The sequence below is a fragment of the Aotus nancymaae genome, unplaced genomic scaffold (assembly GCF_030222135.1).
Source record: "Aotus nancymaae isolate 86718 unplaced genomic scaffold, 86718_ANA_hifiasm-v0.15.2.pri h1tg000006l, whole genome shotgun sequence".
Taxonomy (NCBI): Eukaryota; Metazoa; Chordata; class Mammalia; order Primates; family Aotidae; genus Aotus; species Aotus nancymaae.
In genome coordinates this window covers 64,078,105-64,094,804 of record NW_026988417.1, presented here as the reverse complement: position 1 = coordinate 64,094,804, position 16,700 = coordinate 64,078,105, and the positions used below count along the sequence as shown (strand labels likewise).

At 37.1% G+C, this 16,700-nt stretch overlaps 1 protein-coding gene across 1 annotated transcript; it reads left to right on the top strand.

Annotated features, from left to right (window-relative positions):
* The first annotated feature begins 1,781 nt into the window (after window positions 1–1,781).
* Window positions 1,782–12,493, top strand: JCHAIN (joining chain of multimeric IgA and IgM). The gene is made up of 4 exons (XM_021666091.2): window positions 1,782–1,913; window positions 6,057–6,180; window positions 10,751–10,831; window positions 11,500–12,493. The coding sequence occupies exons 1-4, from the start codon at window positions 1,850–1,852 to the stop codon at window positions 11,708–11,710; spliced, it is 480 nt and encodes a 159-aa protein (XP_021521766.2). The 5' UTR covers window positions 1,782–1,849; the 3' UTR covers window positions 11,711–12,493.
* The last annotated feature ends 4,207 nt before the right edge of the window (window positions 12,494–16,700 follow it).

The window sequence follows — 16,700 nt, the reverse complement described above, 5'->3', positions numbered from 1 at the left end:
AACCAACCTTGCTTAAGAGACAGGAAATTCTAACACATTGGAGTGGGAGTGTGGGGGGTGCTCTGTCCAAAAGCTCAGTTAAAAAAAATGACATTAGGCCGAGCATGGTGGCTCACACCTGTAATCCCAGCACTTTGGGAGGCTGAGGCAGGCGGATCACCTGAGGTCTGGAGTTTGAAACCAGCCTGACTAACATGGAGAAACCTCATCTCTACTAAAAATATAAAATTAGCTGGGCATGGTGGTGCATGCCTGCAATCCCAGCTACTTGGGAGGCTGAGGCAGGAGAATCACTTGAACCTGGGAGGCAGAGGTTGCAGTTAGCCAAGATTGCACCATTGCACTCCAGCCTGGGCAATAAGAGTGAAATTCCATCTCAAAAAAAAAAAAAGACATTAAGTGAAAAAAATTTTACACAAAATACTGCAGTGATTAAGTTTTCTGTTGAGGCATCTCAAATAAAAATCATCTTACAGGTTTACAATTCTAAAAGGCATAACTAGACACAAGTTCAGCCTTAATGCTATCAAATTGAAATATGGCAACTTATTTATCTAGTATCTACCAATCTACCAGCTTTTTCTGAGTCTCATTCTGTTGCCCAGGCTGGAGTGCAGTGGCACGATCTTGGCTCACTGCAACCTCTGCCACCAGGTTCAAGCGATTCTCCTGCCTCAGCCTCCTGAGTAGCTGAGATTACAGGTGCCATGCCTAGCTATTTTTGTAGTTTTTAGGAAAAATGAGGTTTCACCATCTTGGCAGGCTAGTCTGGAACTCCTGACCTTGTGATCCACCTGCGTTGGCCCCTCAAAGTGCGCTGGGATTACAGGTGTGAGCCACTATGCCCGGCCTTTTTTGTTTTGTTTTGTTTTGTTTTGAGATAGGCTGGAGTGCAGTGGTGCCATCTTGGCTCACTACAACCTCTGCCTCCCAGGTTCAAGCAATTCTCAAGTAGAGAATCAAGTGGAGGCCCCAGCCTCCTAAGTAGCTGGGATTACAGGTGCTCACCACCACATCCAGCTCATTTTTGTATTTTTAGTAGAGACAGGGTTTCACCATGTTGGTCAGGCTGGTCTTGAATTCCTGACTTCAAGTGATTCACCCGCCTAGGCCTCCCAAAGTGCTGAGATTACAGCTGTGAGCCACCACGCCCGGCCGGAATATAGGCATGAACCACTTTGCACAGCCGTGTTATCTACCAGCTTCTAATTCCAATTCTATATTTGAGTTTATAAGATAACTGAAAGTAATCCAAATATATACAAAATGGGTATTTTGTGAAATTTATGCGAAATATATATTTAAGTCTGGTAGTTTGGTTAATTAAGGACTAGTATGAAAAATTAACATGAGATACAGTTGGGACCTTAAAGGACTTTCATTTCTCTCTCCTTTCCTTCCTTCATCTCTCCTCCTTCTCTTCCCTTCATTTATTATTCTAGGCAGGACAAATGTCAGATATCTGATTTGAAGACTAATATGAATATATCTAGGTAATAAAATGGAAAATCCCTATTTCAACATTGTTAATGGAATCCTGACTTGAAATTATTATTAGTCTTCTGGTTTAAACATTAATATAGGGTAGATGCAAAATAAAAATGCATCAAATGATGTTTTTCTTTTCTTGGGATGGTTTGCAAGAAAATACTTAAAATGTGAGTCATATACTTTTCCAGTTCAGCATTTAAACTTCAGACTTTAACCGCAGTTGTGATTGTTTTTAGTTTGTTAGCTGCCTGGAGTGTTATTTTAAGAAAGCAGAAGCACCATCATTTGCACACTCCTTATAGATCACACACCTTAACTCTGACTTTTGCTCCAGATTTTCAAAAGAAGTGAAGTCAAGATGAAGAACCATTTGCTCTTCTGGGGAGTCCTGGCCATTTTTGTTAAGGCTGTTCATGTGAAAGGTATGTGATATTTAGAAAATGAATCCAGATAAAAGGAAAAATATAGGACAGATCTGTTCTTCAGTTTTAAACATTTATGCTTATGCTTTGGTTGGCCAACTAGCCAGCCACTTTTTCCTAACATGCTTTTATCTTTCTATGGCAGTTGTCTTTACACAGATAAGACACTTTTTATTCTTTTTTCTCTTTTCTTAGTTGTTTGCTACAACCTAGAGAATAAGAAATTAGCTAACTACAGATCGTCCTATTTATGTGAATGTCTGTATTGAATCTTAAAAATCAAGAATCCTTCCCTTGAGTCTCTTAAATTAACATTCTGGAGAAATGAAATAATAATTACTGTAAGTACAACATGGAATGCATTGGGATTTTATTTTTCCAAAGAGGCTGGTATTGGTTTTAACAGCTCTCCTGGATCTGAGCCCACAGATTTATTATGATCCTTTAACAATGTTTAATGTTATACAGGTTGCCTATAACTTAATGACTGAACTTTTGTTATTTTATTTATTGATCTTTTTTTATTTTTTATTATTTTTTATTTTTATTTTTATTTTTTGAGGCAGAGTCTCCATCGGTTGCCAGGCTGAAGTGCAGTGGCGCAATCTCGGCTCACTGCAATCTCCACCTCCCGTGTTCAAGCGATTCTTCTGCCTCAGCCTCCCGAGTAGCTGGGATTACAGGTGCACACCACCACACCCAGCTAATTTTTTGTATTTTTAGTAGAGACAGGGTTTCACCATGTTGGCCAGGATGGTCTTGATCTCCTGACCTCATGATCCGCCCGCCTTGGCCTCTCAAAGTGCTGGGGTTACAGGTGTGAGCCACCGTACTCGGCCTTTTGATCTTTCAAACAACTTCAGAAAGTGGAATACATTCTGAATTTAGAAGTACAGTATTAAATAATTTTCATTGAGAAGGTCACATTAATAATTTTTCTGTATTGTTCCTAACACTGAGTCTATGGTTCTTATTTCAAGACAAAGAATGACAGAAATGTAATTAAGAATAGTCATTTTATACTAACTTACCATTAACAATAACTTTCTAATGATTTAAAATATAAAATGTTAGTAGTAAAGCATGTATAATATAAAGTATATATAAACATCTAAAAATATGTGATATTTACGATAGGGCTACTTCCCTGTAAACCCTGTAAAGCTGAAAGTTGAAAATATCATACTTTCAACTTACAGTGACTTTATAGGGAAGTAGCCCCATTGTAGGTGAGGAGCATACTGAATGCATATTACTTTCACAGCATCATAAAGTAGAAAAATTGTAAGTAGAACCATGTAAGTTGGGGACCATCTGTATATAAAATAGCTATCACTTACTGAATGTGATATTCTAGGTATTATGCTAATTCCTTTACATATAATATTCCATTTAATTCTCTCAGTAACCACCTGAGGATAGATACTATTATTATTTCTGACTTACAGTTGAGTCAGTTGAGACTTACAGAGGTGAAATAACTTGCCAAAGTCATACAGCAAGCAAGCGAGTAGGTAGAACCCAGGCAATCTGACCCTATAGCCTGCACTCTACTGTCCTATTCTGCCTTGTGTAAGGCAATCACTTTTTAGTAAACTTATTATGGTCATATCTAGCATGTGTTGTTAAATCTATTTTCTTATTTGTTTGAACTGAATTAAATTGAATTTAACAAATATTTATTGAACAGCTACCATGTATCAGATGCTCTTGGAATAAAGTAAGGCACAGTCCTTAATAATAGGCTTGTTAGGAGAAAATACTGCCTGTTGGTGAGAGCAAATGTTAGACTTTAAGTCTTGGTGAATTGAAAGTATTTGTACCTTTTCTGACAGCTATGTATTTCTGATAGATATTAGGCTGCCTAATATTTTTATATATTAACTTCCCAGATTTCTGGTAAGGAAATAATTATATGTCATAATAGAATATAGACATTTTTCTATTTAAGACTTAATAGTCAAGTTATTTATTCCTCAATAATCTATATTTTTGGTCAGACATTATGTGCTCATTTATATTTCATTGAGAAAAAAACATTTAAGAGTCATGGATACACAAGTAGGAAAGAGGATATCATTTAGGTCATTTTACCTCTTTCAGATGTTAATGAGATATTTCATTACCTTGAATTGACTCCATAATGTTTCTTTCCAATATTACACAGACTTGTGTCAGAAGATTCATTAAGAACTTATGAATAATGGTGTAATAATGCATTATAAATTACTTCAAACAATTACAAGTACAATAACAATGGTCTTAAAATGTTTTTGTAATAGCTCTTATCATTAAGGTTGAAATACTGCATTAGGTCCTTTCTGCTCTGGGAATCATCTCAGGAATAGATTTCCAGTTAAAATGATAACTATTATGATCATTTAAACTTTATAACTTGAATTTGTGTGCCAAGTCTGTTTTTTTGTTTGTTTTATTTATTTATTTATTTAGTTAGTTAGTTAGTTGAGGCTTAATGAGAGGAATTCTTAAAGGTCAGTTAGCTAAAATTATAGGAATAAAAATATTTAATATCATCTACTGTTTAATTAGCACTCTTATTTAATAATATTACTTAAGTAAAGCTATTACTGAATTTTTAAAATCTGGTAATTGGCCGGGCACTGTGGCTCACACCCAACACTTTGGGAGGCTGAGGCGGGTGGATCACCTGAGGTCAGGAGTTTGAGATCAGTAGAGACATGGTGAAACCCTGTCTCTACTAAAAATACAAAAATTAGCCAGAAGTGGTGGCACATGCCTATACCATCTACTTGGGAGGCTGAGGCAGGAACATCGCTTGAACCTGGGAGGCAGAGGTTGCAGTGAGCCGAGATCTCACCGTTGCACTCCAGCCTGGGCAACAAGAGTGAAACTCTGTCTCAAAAATAAAAAATAAAAGTAAAATCTGTTAATTGATCCAAATCCAGATGATACAAAATTACCTTTGTTTATTCTGTGCAATAGTTATCAAGGCTGGATGTGGTCACTGTAATCCCGGCACCTTGGGAGGCTGAGGCAGGCGGATCACTTGAGGTCATTCAGGTGTTCAAGAACAGCCTGGCCAACATGGTGAAACCCCATCTCTACTAAAAATAAAAAATTTTAAAAAAAATTAGCTGTGTGTAGTGGCGGGTGCCCATAATCCCAGCTACTTGGGGAGGTGAGGCAGGAAAGTTGCTTGAACTAGGGAGGGAGAGGTTGCAGTGAACCAAGATTGTGCCACTGTACTCCAGCCTGGGTGACAGAGTGAGACACTATCTCAAAATAACAACTAAATAAACAACTTATCAGACCTCTTTGTCTAATATTCAGATTAGACAATAAATGTTGACGAAAGTTAAGGCTTTAATGGTCATATGTGTATTAATTCATTTATTTATTTTTTTCTGTATACAGGCATATTTAATTGTTTATACCTCACAATATTTCTAAATTGCTTTTGCAAATTTATAGCACTTTATGTCTATATATACTCTATCTTTTAAAATAATTCTTATAAGAAATACAGCCCTTATTTTTGATTGAATCATGTATCATGATAATCTGATTGTTATTATGAAAAGGCAGATAATTAGTTTAGGAAAGCTGGGGTAGAGAATATTTAAAATTCTTACAAAATAAGGTTATCTTGGAGGAAAACATGCCTGTTCTTAACTATAATACAATTTATGCAAAAAAAATTTTAAGTACAAATGAGATTTCAGGAAGGTTGTGACATTTTAGATTGGATTTGTAAAGTCTGGTGCTATTTTTTTTGTTCACATTTGAATGAATTGCTTTGGTCTGGGAGAAATCCAATCTAGATTTTTGTTTTCTGTCTCACACTGGCATTTGACACTGGTTTTCCCAAGGCTACATCATTCAGAGAACTGTGCCTCTTCCAGAAGCATTAGATGAAAATCAGAATTTTTTCAGCCCAGATTTCCATAGAGTGGTTCAAGAAAAAAGTGAAATTCCTTTTAGAGTACATTTGGATTTCCTTCACTGCGATGTGAGATTCTGCTTAGAGAACAAATGGAGAAAGCTCAGACAAACCAACAATAAAACTGTTTTTCTGCCGGCAAGAAAGATAAAATAACTCAATACAAAATATATAAATTGACTTTTGTTTTCCTTTCTTTTTAATATGTTTTACCTTTCAAGCCGAAGAAGATGAAAGCATTGTTCTTGTTGACAACAAATGTAAGTGTGCCCGGATTACTTCCAGGATCATCCGTTCTTCCAACGATCCTAATGAGGACATCGTGGAGAGAAACATCCGAATTATGTATGTGGCATTCCATATATTCTTTTTTTCCTGTTCTAAGCAGAGATACTTTCTGATACTAAGCCATTGTTTGAATGTAATACCTGTGTCTTTACTCCCCTTTTTGCTGTGTAGCACTTTACATGAGTAAAGAATTGAATCTTGTGAATGAGCTTGAGGTAATTTTATTGAAATTAGGGGCAAGAATGAAAAATTACAGGCAATCTAAAATCAGTGGGCTATACAAATTATAAACAAAGGTTCTAATCTAGTCATCAACATGCACTGTTTATATGGAGTTATTTCTATTTATTTATTTTTGTTTGCTTGTTTTTGAGACAGGGTCTCACTCTGTTACCTAGGCTGGAGTGCAGTGGCAAGATCACTGCTTACCGCAGCCTCGAACTCCCAGGCTCAAGCAGTCCTCCTGAGTAGATGGGACTACAGGTGTGCACCACCACACCTGGATAATTTTTTATTTTTCTCTAGAGACAAGGTCTCACTATGTTGTCCAGGCTGTTCTTGAACTTGTGAGCTCAAGCTTTCTTCCTGCCTTGGCCTTCCATGCTAGGATTACAGGTCTGAGCCACCACGCCTGGCCAAATTATTTCAGTTTGAATCAGAACTTTCAGTTGCCCTTGAGCAGTTCAAACTGAAACTTCAGATAACACTAAAGCTTTATTTTGTACCATATATAGATGACTGAGTCTTTTACACTGTAATCAGATGTCTGCATCAAGATAAGGCAGACTGATCACATTAATTAATTTGATTCAATCTCACTTTTAGATTTCAGATATTCATTTCATTTCACACACAGTACAGACTTATATGCTGTATAGCTCTTTTTCAATAGCAAGAATGCTGATACTGTTTGAGAAATTAGATTTCTATTGGATCCAATCAGTTATAAGCTTTCCTTGTAAACCACTCCTACCTTAATAGTTTTCCCCCAATCAAATCTCTTATAGAAAGAGAATACAGCATTCAATCCCATTCAATCAATGGGAAAAGTATAATATGTTTAAAAATTTTGTTTTAAAAAATTTTAAAGATTTCTTGCTGGGCCATTTAATAGCTGTGTGTTCTTCTATACAAGTTACTTATCTACTTTGAACTTCAACTTTTTCATCTTTAAATGAGGAAAAAAATCATGCTTAACCAACAGGATTATTGTAAAAATTGAGAATATCTATTCCTTTTAGAGCTTATATATTTCTGGGATATATTAAAAATATTTACTATTATTATTCACCTAATCTATGTGCCCGTTATTGTCACTATCCTGCTTAAAACCTTTGTGATGCTTTTCCCAACATTGATCTTAGGATATATTACAAATGCCTTGGCCTGACCTACAAAGCTTACCATAACTCTTAAGATCATTCATTGCCACTTTTCTTTTACTTTATGTTTAAAAATTCAGCACTACCGTAGTGTCTCTATTTCCCCACATTCACAGTGCTTTCTCCTTTTACACCTGCTAGTTCCTCTGTTTGAAGAACGCTGTTCCACTCCTCTTAAGCTTTGTGTTAGGGATGGAACAGCTGAACTAGTGGGTAATTGGAAAGAATGGTATACATGACACTGGCACTTAAGCCATGGAGAGATTTTTAAAAATGACTCTCCAAGATCCTCTAATTCATCTTTTTATTTTATGAAATTTATTTTAAAGTCATTTATTTAACATTTATTTTAAAGACTTTATTTTAAAGTTTTTTATTTTAAAAATGACTTCCAAGATCCTCTAATTCATCTTTTTATTTTACGAAATGAGTCTTTTTATATTATATTATTTACTGAAATCAGATAATTCAGTTACTTTATGACACTTTGCCTGATGTGTTGATGTTTCCTGTTCTGATTTCTGAAAGTATATTATCATTGCTATGCCATTATGGTATTTTTTCTTTTCCTTTTTTTTTTTTGTTTTTTTGAGACAAAGTCTTACTCTGTTGCCCAGTCTGGAGTGCAGTGGCATGATCTTGGCTCACTGCCACCTCTGCCTCCTGGGTTCGCGCAATTCTCCTGCCTCAGCCTCCCGAGTAGCTGGACTACAGGTGGGCATCACCATGCCCGGCTAATTTTTGTATTTTTAGTACAGGCGGGGTTTCATCATGTTGGCCAGGCTGGTTTTGAACTCCTGACCTCAAGTGATCCACCTGCTTTGGCCTCCTAAAGTGCTGGGATTACTGGCATGAGCCACCACGCCCGGCCTGCCATTACGGTGTTATTCCCAACTCCATTACTTAATAAAATAATGTGACATTAGGCAAGTTACTTAACGAAGCCTTTTTCCTAAACCTTAAAAAAGGAATAATTATGTATGTATGAATATATACACATATACTTTATAGGGTTGTGAAAATTAAATATGATAATTGATAAAAGAACAGTGTTTGGCTTATAGTAGCCTCTCAAAAATGTTTATTCCCTTGTCGCTCTCATTATGTAAAGCCATTCTGATATTACTAGAGTCTTTACGGTCTTATTAAGAATAGGTTCATGCATTAATTCAACAAATGTTTATTTAATAACTGCCAAATATTAAGGGTTGGTGGTGGGGAAAAAACAGTTTGTTTAAAATACAGTCCATTTCCTTTTCTTTTTTTTTTTTTTTTGAGACAGAGTTTTGCTCTTGTTACCCAGGCTGGAGTGCAATGGCGCGATCTCGGCTCACTGCAACCTCCGCCTACTGGGTTCAAGCAATTCTCCTGCCTCAGCTTCTTGAGTAGCTGGGACTACAGGCAGGCACCACCATGCCCAGCTAATTTTTGTATTTTTAGTAGAGACAGGGTTTCACCATGTTGACCAGAATGATCTCGATCTCTTGACCTCTTGATCCACCCGCCTCAGCCTCCCAAAGTGCTGTGATTATAGGCGTGAGCCACCGCGCCCAGCCCATTTCTTAAGAGGATTTACAGTCTAACAGGAAACCTTAAACAATGAAAAAGGCAATTAGAATTCTGTATTGTAAGTGCTATGATAGGAACGGGCAAGGGTTGTTATAGGAGCATTGAGGAGGGGCACCCAGTCTAATTCTCAGGGAGAGGAGAAGGGTAGCAGTGGGAGGCAGGAAAGGGTGTTTGGAATAAGTGGCGGGCTGGACGATGGTTGTTAGCTGAATGGGAGTTTGCTGGGTAAATGTGTGTGGGGAGTGAAATAATTAATGGGTAGGACAGATCATTCCACGAAACAGGATTGCTGTGAGGATTATATGAGATCATTATATAATATGCTTAGCATAGTACCAGGCACGCTGTAAGTAGTATTATATGTTAGAACTGTTACTGTTAAAATTGGAGATGAGAAAAGCATGGTACATTTGTGGAACTGCAGTTGTTTATAGCTGACATGTATTGTGGAGGGTGACATTGTGAGAGAGGAAGCTGGAGAGTTAGGGGCATATTAGGAAGGGCCTTCTATGCTATTTTGAGGATACCCTGTCTTCTGTGGAGAGACACTAGAGGTTTTAAGCAGAGAAGGAAATTAAGCTTGCATTTTAGGAAGGACGTTTTGGCAATAATGTGGCCAGTGGTTTGAAGGGGTCAAGACAAAAGGAAGACATTGTTACAATCTAGGAGAGGATGGAGGTATCCTGAATTAAGGCAATAATAATGAGAAGAGAGGTAAGTGTATGGATTTCACACATGAAAATAATTAGAAAACTGGACTGTGAGATTGATTAGATCCTCCCCTCTGTGACAGAGGGGAGGATTCAGGTATGATAACCAGATTTTTGGCTTGGATACCTATGTGGATGGTATTGCTAAATACTGAGTTAGAAAACACAAGTTTTTTGTTGTTTATTTTGGTTGGGAGGGGTGCTTATGAGAAGGAATGATGAGTTAGTTGAAAAAATTTAAAAGTTAATGAAATCACCAGAACTTGTTGACAATCATTGTCTAATTTTTCATGGGACATCACCATGAAAAAGTTCCAGCTTTGCTACTTAGTTGTTGTGTGAACTTGGGTGGATCAGTAACCTGTTGTATTTATGATTTCCTCCCCTCTAAAATCTGGATAACAATATCTGTCTGTCCATTTCACAAATATTGAACATACTGCATATGCCCCACATACCTAGCTAGGCACTGGGAATACATAAATGTTTTTGCCTCAAGGAGCTTATATAGCCCAGGGAAGTAACTACTCTGTAGACAAGCAACTATGATATGACAAACGCACACACACACACACACACACACAAAATAAATATATAGGAGCATTAATGAGACTGCAGAGGAAGAAGTTTGTCGAAGGGTGGGAATAACATCAATATAATTATTACAGAGGTAAAATGTGAGTTTTAGAGGAAAAGCAAAGTAAAAGTTTTAAAGGAAAAGAAGAAATTGCCAAATCGGTAAAGATAGTTGACAGTGGAGTTGCTGTGAGGTTTATTTTGAATGAGAAATATTTAAAATATAGCAAGTCACTATAAAAAGCTGAGTAATGGTATTACTCTAGAGTGCTTATAGAGTACTAAATACAGTAACTACTGTTCTGATGAGATAGTGGCAGTATACCTATTACCAAAAATAACAATATCTGCATTGCATTATTTTACTTTGTTTTCTTTCTTTTCTTCTAGTGTTCCTCTGAACAACAGGGAGAATATCTCTGATCCCACTTCACCATTGAGAACCAAATTTGTGTACCATTTGTCTGACCTGTAAGATACATGTTTTTTCCATAGTAATGTAGATGTGGAAGTTAATAGCTTTTAATTAACCTTGTTAGTAAGAATGTTTTTGAAAATGTGTTGAGGTATAAACATTTACAAATATAATCTGAACTTTTGAGTACATTAATTCCTATGTTAATTATTAGGTATCATAAATTCATAAAACTTTGTCACAGATAAAAATTAGCTATACATTTTTTCTAAAGAAGAAATTGTTGCCATTTATAGAAGGGCCAATTTCTCTTAATAGTTCAATACGTGGATTTGATCTTATAAACAAGCAGGTGTTTCTTTGGAAATGAAGACTCCAACAGCAATATAAAAAAATTCCTTTCTTGTCACTATAAATAACTTGTTTAAACAGGTATGCGGTTGGGAATAAGCCTAACACAGTAGAAATTGCTGTATGGTGTACAGACAACAATCGTATTATCATATCATTAATTATATTGCTTACTTTCAACTAATATTTATATATTAAAGATTGGAAAATCTCATAAGCTATTCTGTATTGTGGAGCTGCTTACATCTGAGAGGAGTCATCCTTTGTTGTCACGTCAGAGCTGCAAGACCTAATTGATTTTGGATTGAAATGTGTAGTCAGATTTTGAGACAGCATTTGAGGAGATTGTCTAATACATGTATTTGCTTTTCAGCTGTAAAAAATGTGATCCTACAGAAGTGGAGCTGGATAATCAGATAGTTACTGCTACCCAGAGCAATATCTGTGATGAAGACAGTGCTACAGAGACCTGCTACACTTATGACAGAAACAAGTGCTACACAGCTACGGTCCCACTCGTATTTGGTGGTGAGACCAAAATGGTGGAAACAGCCTTAACCCCGGATTCCTGCTATCCTGACTAATTTAAGTCATTCCTGACTGCAGAGCTCTTTTTCTTGAGAGGCTCTCCATTTTGATTCAGAAAGTTAGCATATTTATTACTAATGAATTTAAAACCTAAGGTTTTTTTTGATAATGATGTAAAACCAACTCCCTGCCACCAAAATAATTAAAATAGTCACATTGTTATCTTTATTAGGTAATCACTTCTTAATTATATGTTCATACTCTATTAAAATCTGTCAATTATCATGCTCACCTGAAGAGGTATGCTCCATTATGAATATGGTTTCTAGCATTAAACAAATAAACAAAAGGAGAAAATAAAACTCAAGGAGTGAAAATCAGGAGGTATAATAAAATGTTCCTCACATTCTCCCCCACACCTGCCTTTTTTTTGGCCTTGGAGAGCCAGAGCTTCTGCATTTTCTTTACTATTCTCTTTAAAAAAGTTTCACTGTGTAGAGAACATATATGTGTAAACATAGGTCAATTATATGTCCTCATTAGAAAAATAATAATTGAAAAATGTGTTCTAGAACTATTTACAAAAATAATTTAAGGTGAAATCTCTAATATTTATAAAACTAATGAGCTAAATAATTAAATGCATAATGAAAAATATATTTGGACATGACAGACTTGGAAGCAGATGATACAGATTTTTCTTTTTTTCATAATCAGGTTAGTGTAAGAAATTCCCATTTGAAACCATCCATTTTGTACCTGAGCTTTATGAAATATATGTATTTCATGGTATGTATTCTCTAGCACAGTCTGAACAATTAAATAGATTCATAAGCATATACCTGTGTGAAATAATTTGTTGGAAAAAGTTTGCTTTGCTCATGTTAACCTTCTTGCATGTAAGTTAACTCATTATTGATGAACAGTTTGTAAGTATGATGTAATGATGCATTAATCACTGAACTCATACATGTACATATTTGAGGTGGCTTTGTCATTTTTTACCCATAATTAAATAAAAGGGCAAAATCCATCCTGATAAATACCATATTTATCATGGCACATAAAACTTCTTTATGGAAGAAAGCCAAGGCCATTAACATATATATCTAAGAGTACTATGGAAAGTAAATGCTAACTCTGAATTTAAAATAGCGGGAGGATGTTAGTAGTTGGTTTCTTGAAAAAGAATTATTCTGTTTCCTTTTTTAAAAAAAATAGTAATAATCATTGTGACCTCTACCGATTATTCAATGTTTCTTCAGGGATATGCGTAGGACACTGTGGTGCTTCAGTAGAAACCATAATTTTGTGTTGAGAAATGCTGAGTGTCTGATAAAATTATATTGTTTGCTAAGAAGAACAATGGCAAGGAAAACCTAGCTGCCTCCCCTCCCCACCAAGTTGAAAACTGCTTGGGGCATTCTAAAGTAGCAAAACAGTGTATGTACATCATATACCGGTGAAAACAATTCTTTAAGCACGAGATATGTGACCCTGCCCCCGTGGCTCCCTCATGGAGAATACTTTTTAGTTTGCCTGTGATCAGTGGTAAGCAGGCACCAGCTGCCCACCTGGTTTATCTTGGTGAAAACACAGAACACCTGTTTTTTAATAAGACTCACTTGTTCAGAGATATTAACTACGTGGGTCAGAATCTGCTTGAGGCTCTCAGCCCAGAATGCTGTCAGTCCCCTGAGGCTACTCAGAAGGTTGTTGGTCCTTGGATAGTCCCACTTTGCTGTTCTATATGGGTGTCTGCTTCTTAATGCCTTCAGTGCCACCTGGGTTGGGGTCTCTTTGGCCGAGCCGGACTTAGTAGTTTTGTGTTGTTTTTTTTGAGACAGAGATTTGCTCTTGTTGCCCAGGCTGAGAGTGAAATGGCATGATCTCAGCTCACCACAACCTCTGCCTCCTGGGTTCAAGCGATTCTTCTGCCCCAGCCTCCTGAGTAGCTGGATTACAAGTGCCTGCCATCACGCACAGCTAATTTTGTATTTTTAGTAGAGACGGGGTTTCACCATGTTGGCCAGGCTGGTCTCGAACTCCTGACCTCAGGTGATCCACCCACCTCGGTCTCCCAAAGTGCTGGGATTACAGGCATGAGACACTGTGCCCGGCCAGAAACCATAGTTTTGATGTATTAAAGATATATCCATTCTTGACTGATCTTTGATCTAGAGTGTGGTTTTAGCCAAGTCTTTGAATTTCCTTTAATTAGTAAACGTTTATTAAATGTTAACCAAATGCACAGGATTGGTCTGCGGTGGTGAAGTTATGGTAAGTGCCCTTGAGAAAGTCACTATCACTGCTCACTCATCAGAACTGTGCTTAGGTATGAATCTTCTCTGTGAGACCCACCCTGACTACTTTTTAAATATTTCAAACTCCATCTCTTTATCTTAGTCTACTTCCCCCCATGTACTTATCTCCCTCTAGCAGACTATATGATTTACTTATGTATCATGTTTATGGTCTGTCTCCCCTCACTAGAGTGTAATCTCCACAAAGGCAAGCACTTTTATTTTGCCCACTGATGTGTCCTCAGCATCTAGAACAGTGTCTGACACATGGAGGCACTCAATACATATTTGTTGAATGAACGAACATGAGTATAGCTTAGTTGAGATAAGACATACACATGAAGAATTATAATTATCTGGCAGAGTCTGCTGAAGGCAAAGAAATAGCTTCCCAAGTGCTATGAGAATTCATGGGAGACTGCTTCTGAAGAGACCCCTTACTTTACCCCTATTCCAGCATCATTACCTCATTAAATGCTAGCTGGAAGAAGACTTCAGCAAACTCTGCCAGATAATTATAGTTCTTTATGTGTATCCCTTACTTTCTGAATGTACCCTGTAGAAAAAGTTTTGTAGATCCACATTGCAGATCCTTATGGGAAAGACCCCTATTCCAGCATTACCTCATTAAATGCTAGCTGGAAGAAGACTACAATTTGTAGGCCCACAAGTCTTCCTTCTTTCAGAAGTTCAGTAAACTCTGATACTACCCCAGTAGTAACAATTTAGTACTTACTATGTGCTAGGCAGCATTGTAAGTGTCTTTTTTTTTTTCTTTTTTTTGAGACAAGGTTTCACCGTGTTGGCCAGGATGTTCTCGAATTCCTGACCTCAGATGATCCACCTGCCTCAGCCTCCCAGAGTGCTGGGATTACAGGCAAGAGCCACAGCACCCTGCTCGTAAGTGCTTTATAAATATTAACTCATTCAATATAAATCTGGAGTAGCTGGTGACTCTTAAATGAGAGTTATTGAGGATAGATTAAAGCCTTTTTTTAAGTTGTATTCAAACATTTGCTGGTCTTAGTGGAACATTTAGAAGGGCACGCTAAGGAATCAGTGTAAGATATAGTGGCCATGAAAGGAGGCTCTCAGTTCTCTGCAAGGAATGTAATTGACCTATAGTTCTGAGATCCACTGTGTTTGTGGAAGGGACTCTTAAAACAGGTCAGTTCTGGGAGACACAGGACTCTTCTGATGGGGCACTGACTTGGGGATGCCTTATCTTTGCTGAAAATTTCTTAGCACTGCACCTCCAGGTATTACCTGGCCAATCATCCTTCCTATCCTTCTTGATCCACATGGGTAATATCTGCATCAGGATCTGATGACTCAGCCTTCTTCAGATACCTGAAAAACTCAGTGGATAATTAGCCATTTGAGTGGTTCACTTACCTAGTAAATGGCAATGAAAAGTCTGAATCACTCTGCTATAATCTCAACAAATATCAATTGAGGCCCTTAGAGAATCATTATGTCTGCTATAACATTTTCTTAAACCTCATGTGGTATTTTGAGGTTAATGTGACCAATTCATTGACAAGTCATAGTCTGTCATAATGTTTGCACATTTTGCCCTCCCTTTTTAACTTGAATTAAATGTATGACATTTAAAAAGACAGGCATAAATAGGTACAGTTGGTGAGAAATGTTTTTCTTCTGCATAGTTCTTGACAAGTTGCCATTTGCTCTGGTAAGTACACTCAGCACTGGCCAGATAAAAATTATTATTAATTAGCAATAAGAGAAGCCCTTTAATGGGATTTCCAGGTCTTGGCTTTGGGGTAGCAGTATAGTCTAGTGGATAAATCCATGGTCTATGTTGGAATAGACTCTAAGTAACATTGGGCAAGTTAATTCAAAGATTGCTTCCTCATTTGAAAAATGGCAGCAAAAATAACTACATAGATTTTTATAAAAATAAGGATGCATGCTGTATGTGTCTATATATCACTTACTACCACTGTGGTAGCAGTTAGCAACAATCCATAAATTACAGTTGTTATTATGTGTTAATTGCCTTTGGCTCTTCTTCCTGCCTAAGCAACAAGTAAGAAAATAATGTAAAAATATATTGGATCTGTGATTTTCTTTTCTTTCTTTTTTTTAAATATTTTATTACGTTTCAGGTTTTGGGGTACATGTGAAGAACATGCAGGATTGTTGCATAGGTACATACATGGCAATGTGGTTTGCTGCCTTCCTCCCCATCACCTATATCTGGCATTTCTTCCCATGATATCCCTCCCCAACTCCCCACCCCCTGCTGTCCTTCCCCTGGTTCCCCCCTACAGACCTCAGTGTGTGATGCTTCACTCCCTGTGTCCATGTGTTCTCATTGTTCAACACCCACCTACGAGAGAGGATGTGCGGTGTTTGATTTCCTGTTTTTGTGTCAGTTTGTTGAGAATGGTGGTTTCCAGGTTCATCAATGTCCCTACAAAGAACACGAACTCATCGTTTTTTATGGCTGCATAGTATTCCATGGTGTATATGTGCCACATTTTCCCTGTCCAGTCTATCATCGATGGGCATTTGGGTTGGTTCCAAGTCTTTGCTATTGCAAACAGTGCTGCAATGAACATTCGTGTGCATGTGTCCTTATAATAGAACGATTTATAATCCTTTGGATATATACCCAGTAATGGGATTGCTGGGTCAAATGGAATTTCTATTTCTAGACCCTTGAGGAATCGCCACACTGTCTTCCACAATGGTTGAACTAATTTACACTCCCACCAAC

Bases quoted from the DNA above. Each gene is read 5' to 3' on its own strand.
- JCHAIN (XM_021666091.2), top strand. From the start codon at position 1,850: ATGAAGAACCATTTGCTCTTCTGGGGAGTCCTGGCCATTTTTGTTAAG. The intron at 6,181-10,750 runs GTATGTGGCATT...CTTTTCTTCTAG, and splicing joins GAGAGAAACATCCGAATTAT to TGTTCCTCTGAACAACAGGG. The intron at 10,832-11,499 runs GTAAGATACATG...TTTGCTTTTCAG, and splicing joins GTGTACCATTTGTCTGACCT to CTGTAAAAAATGTGATCCTA.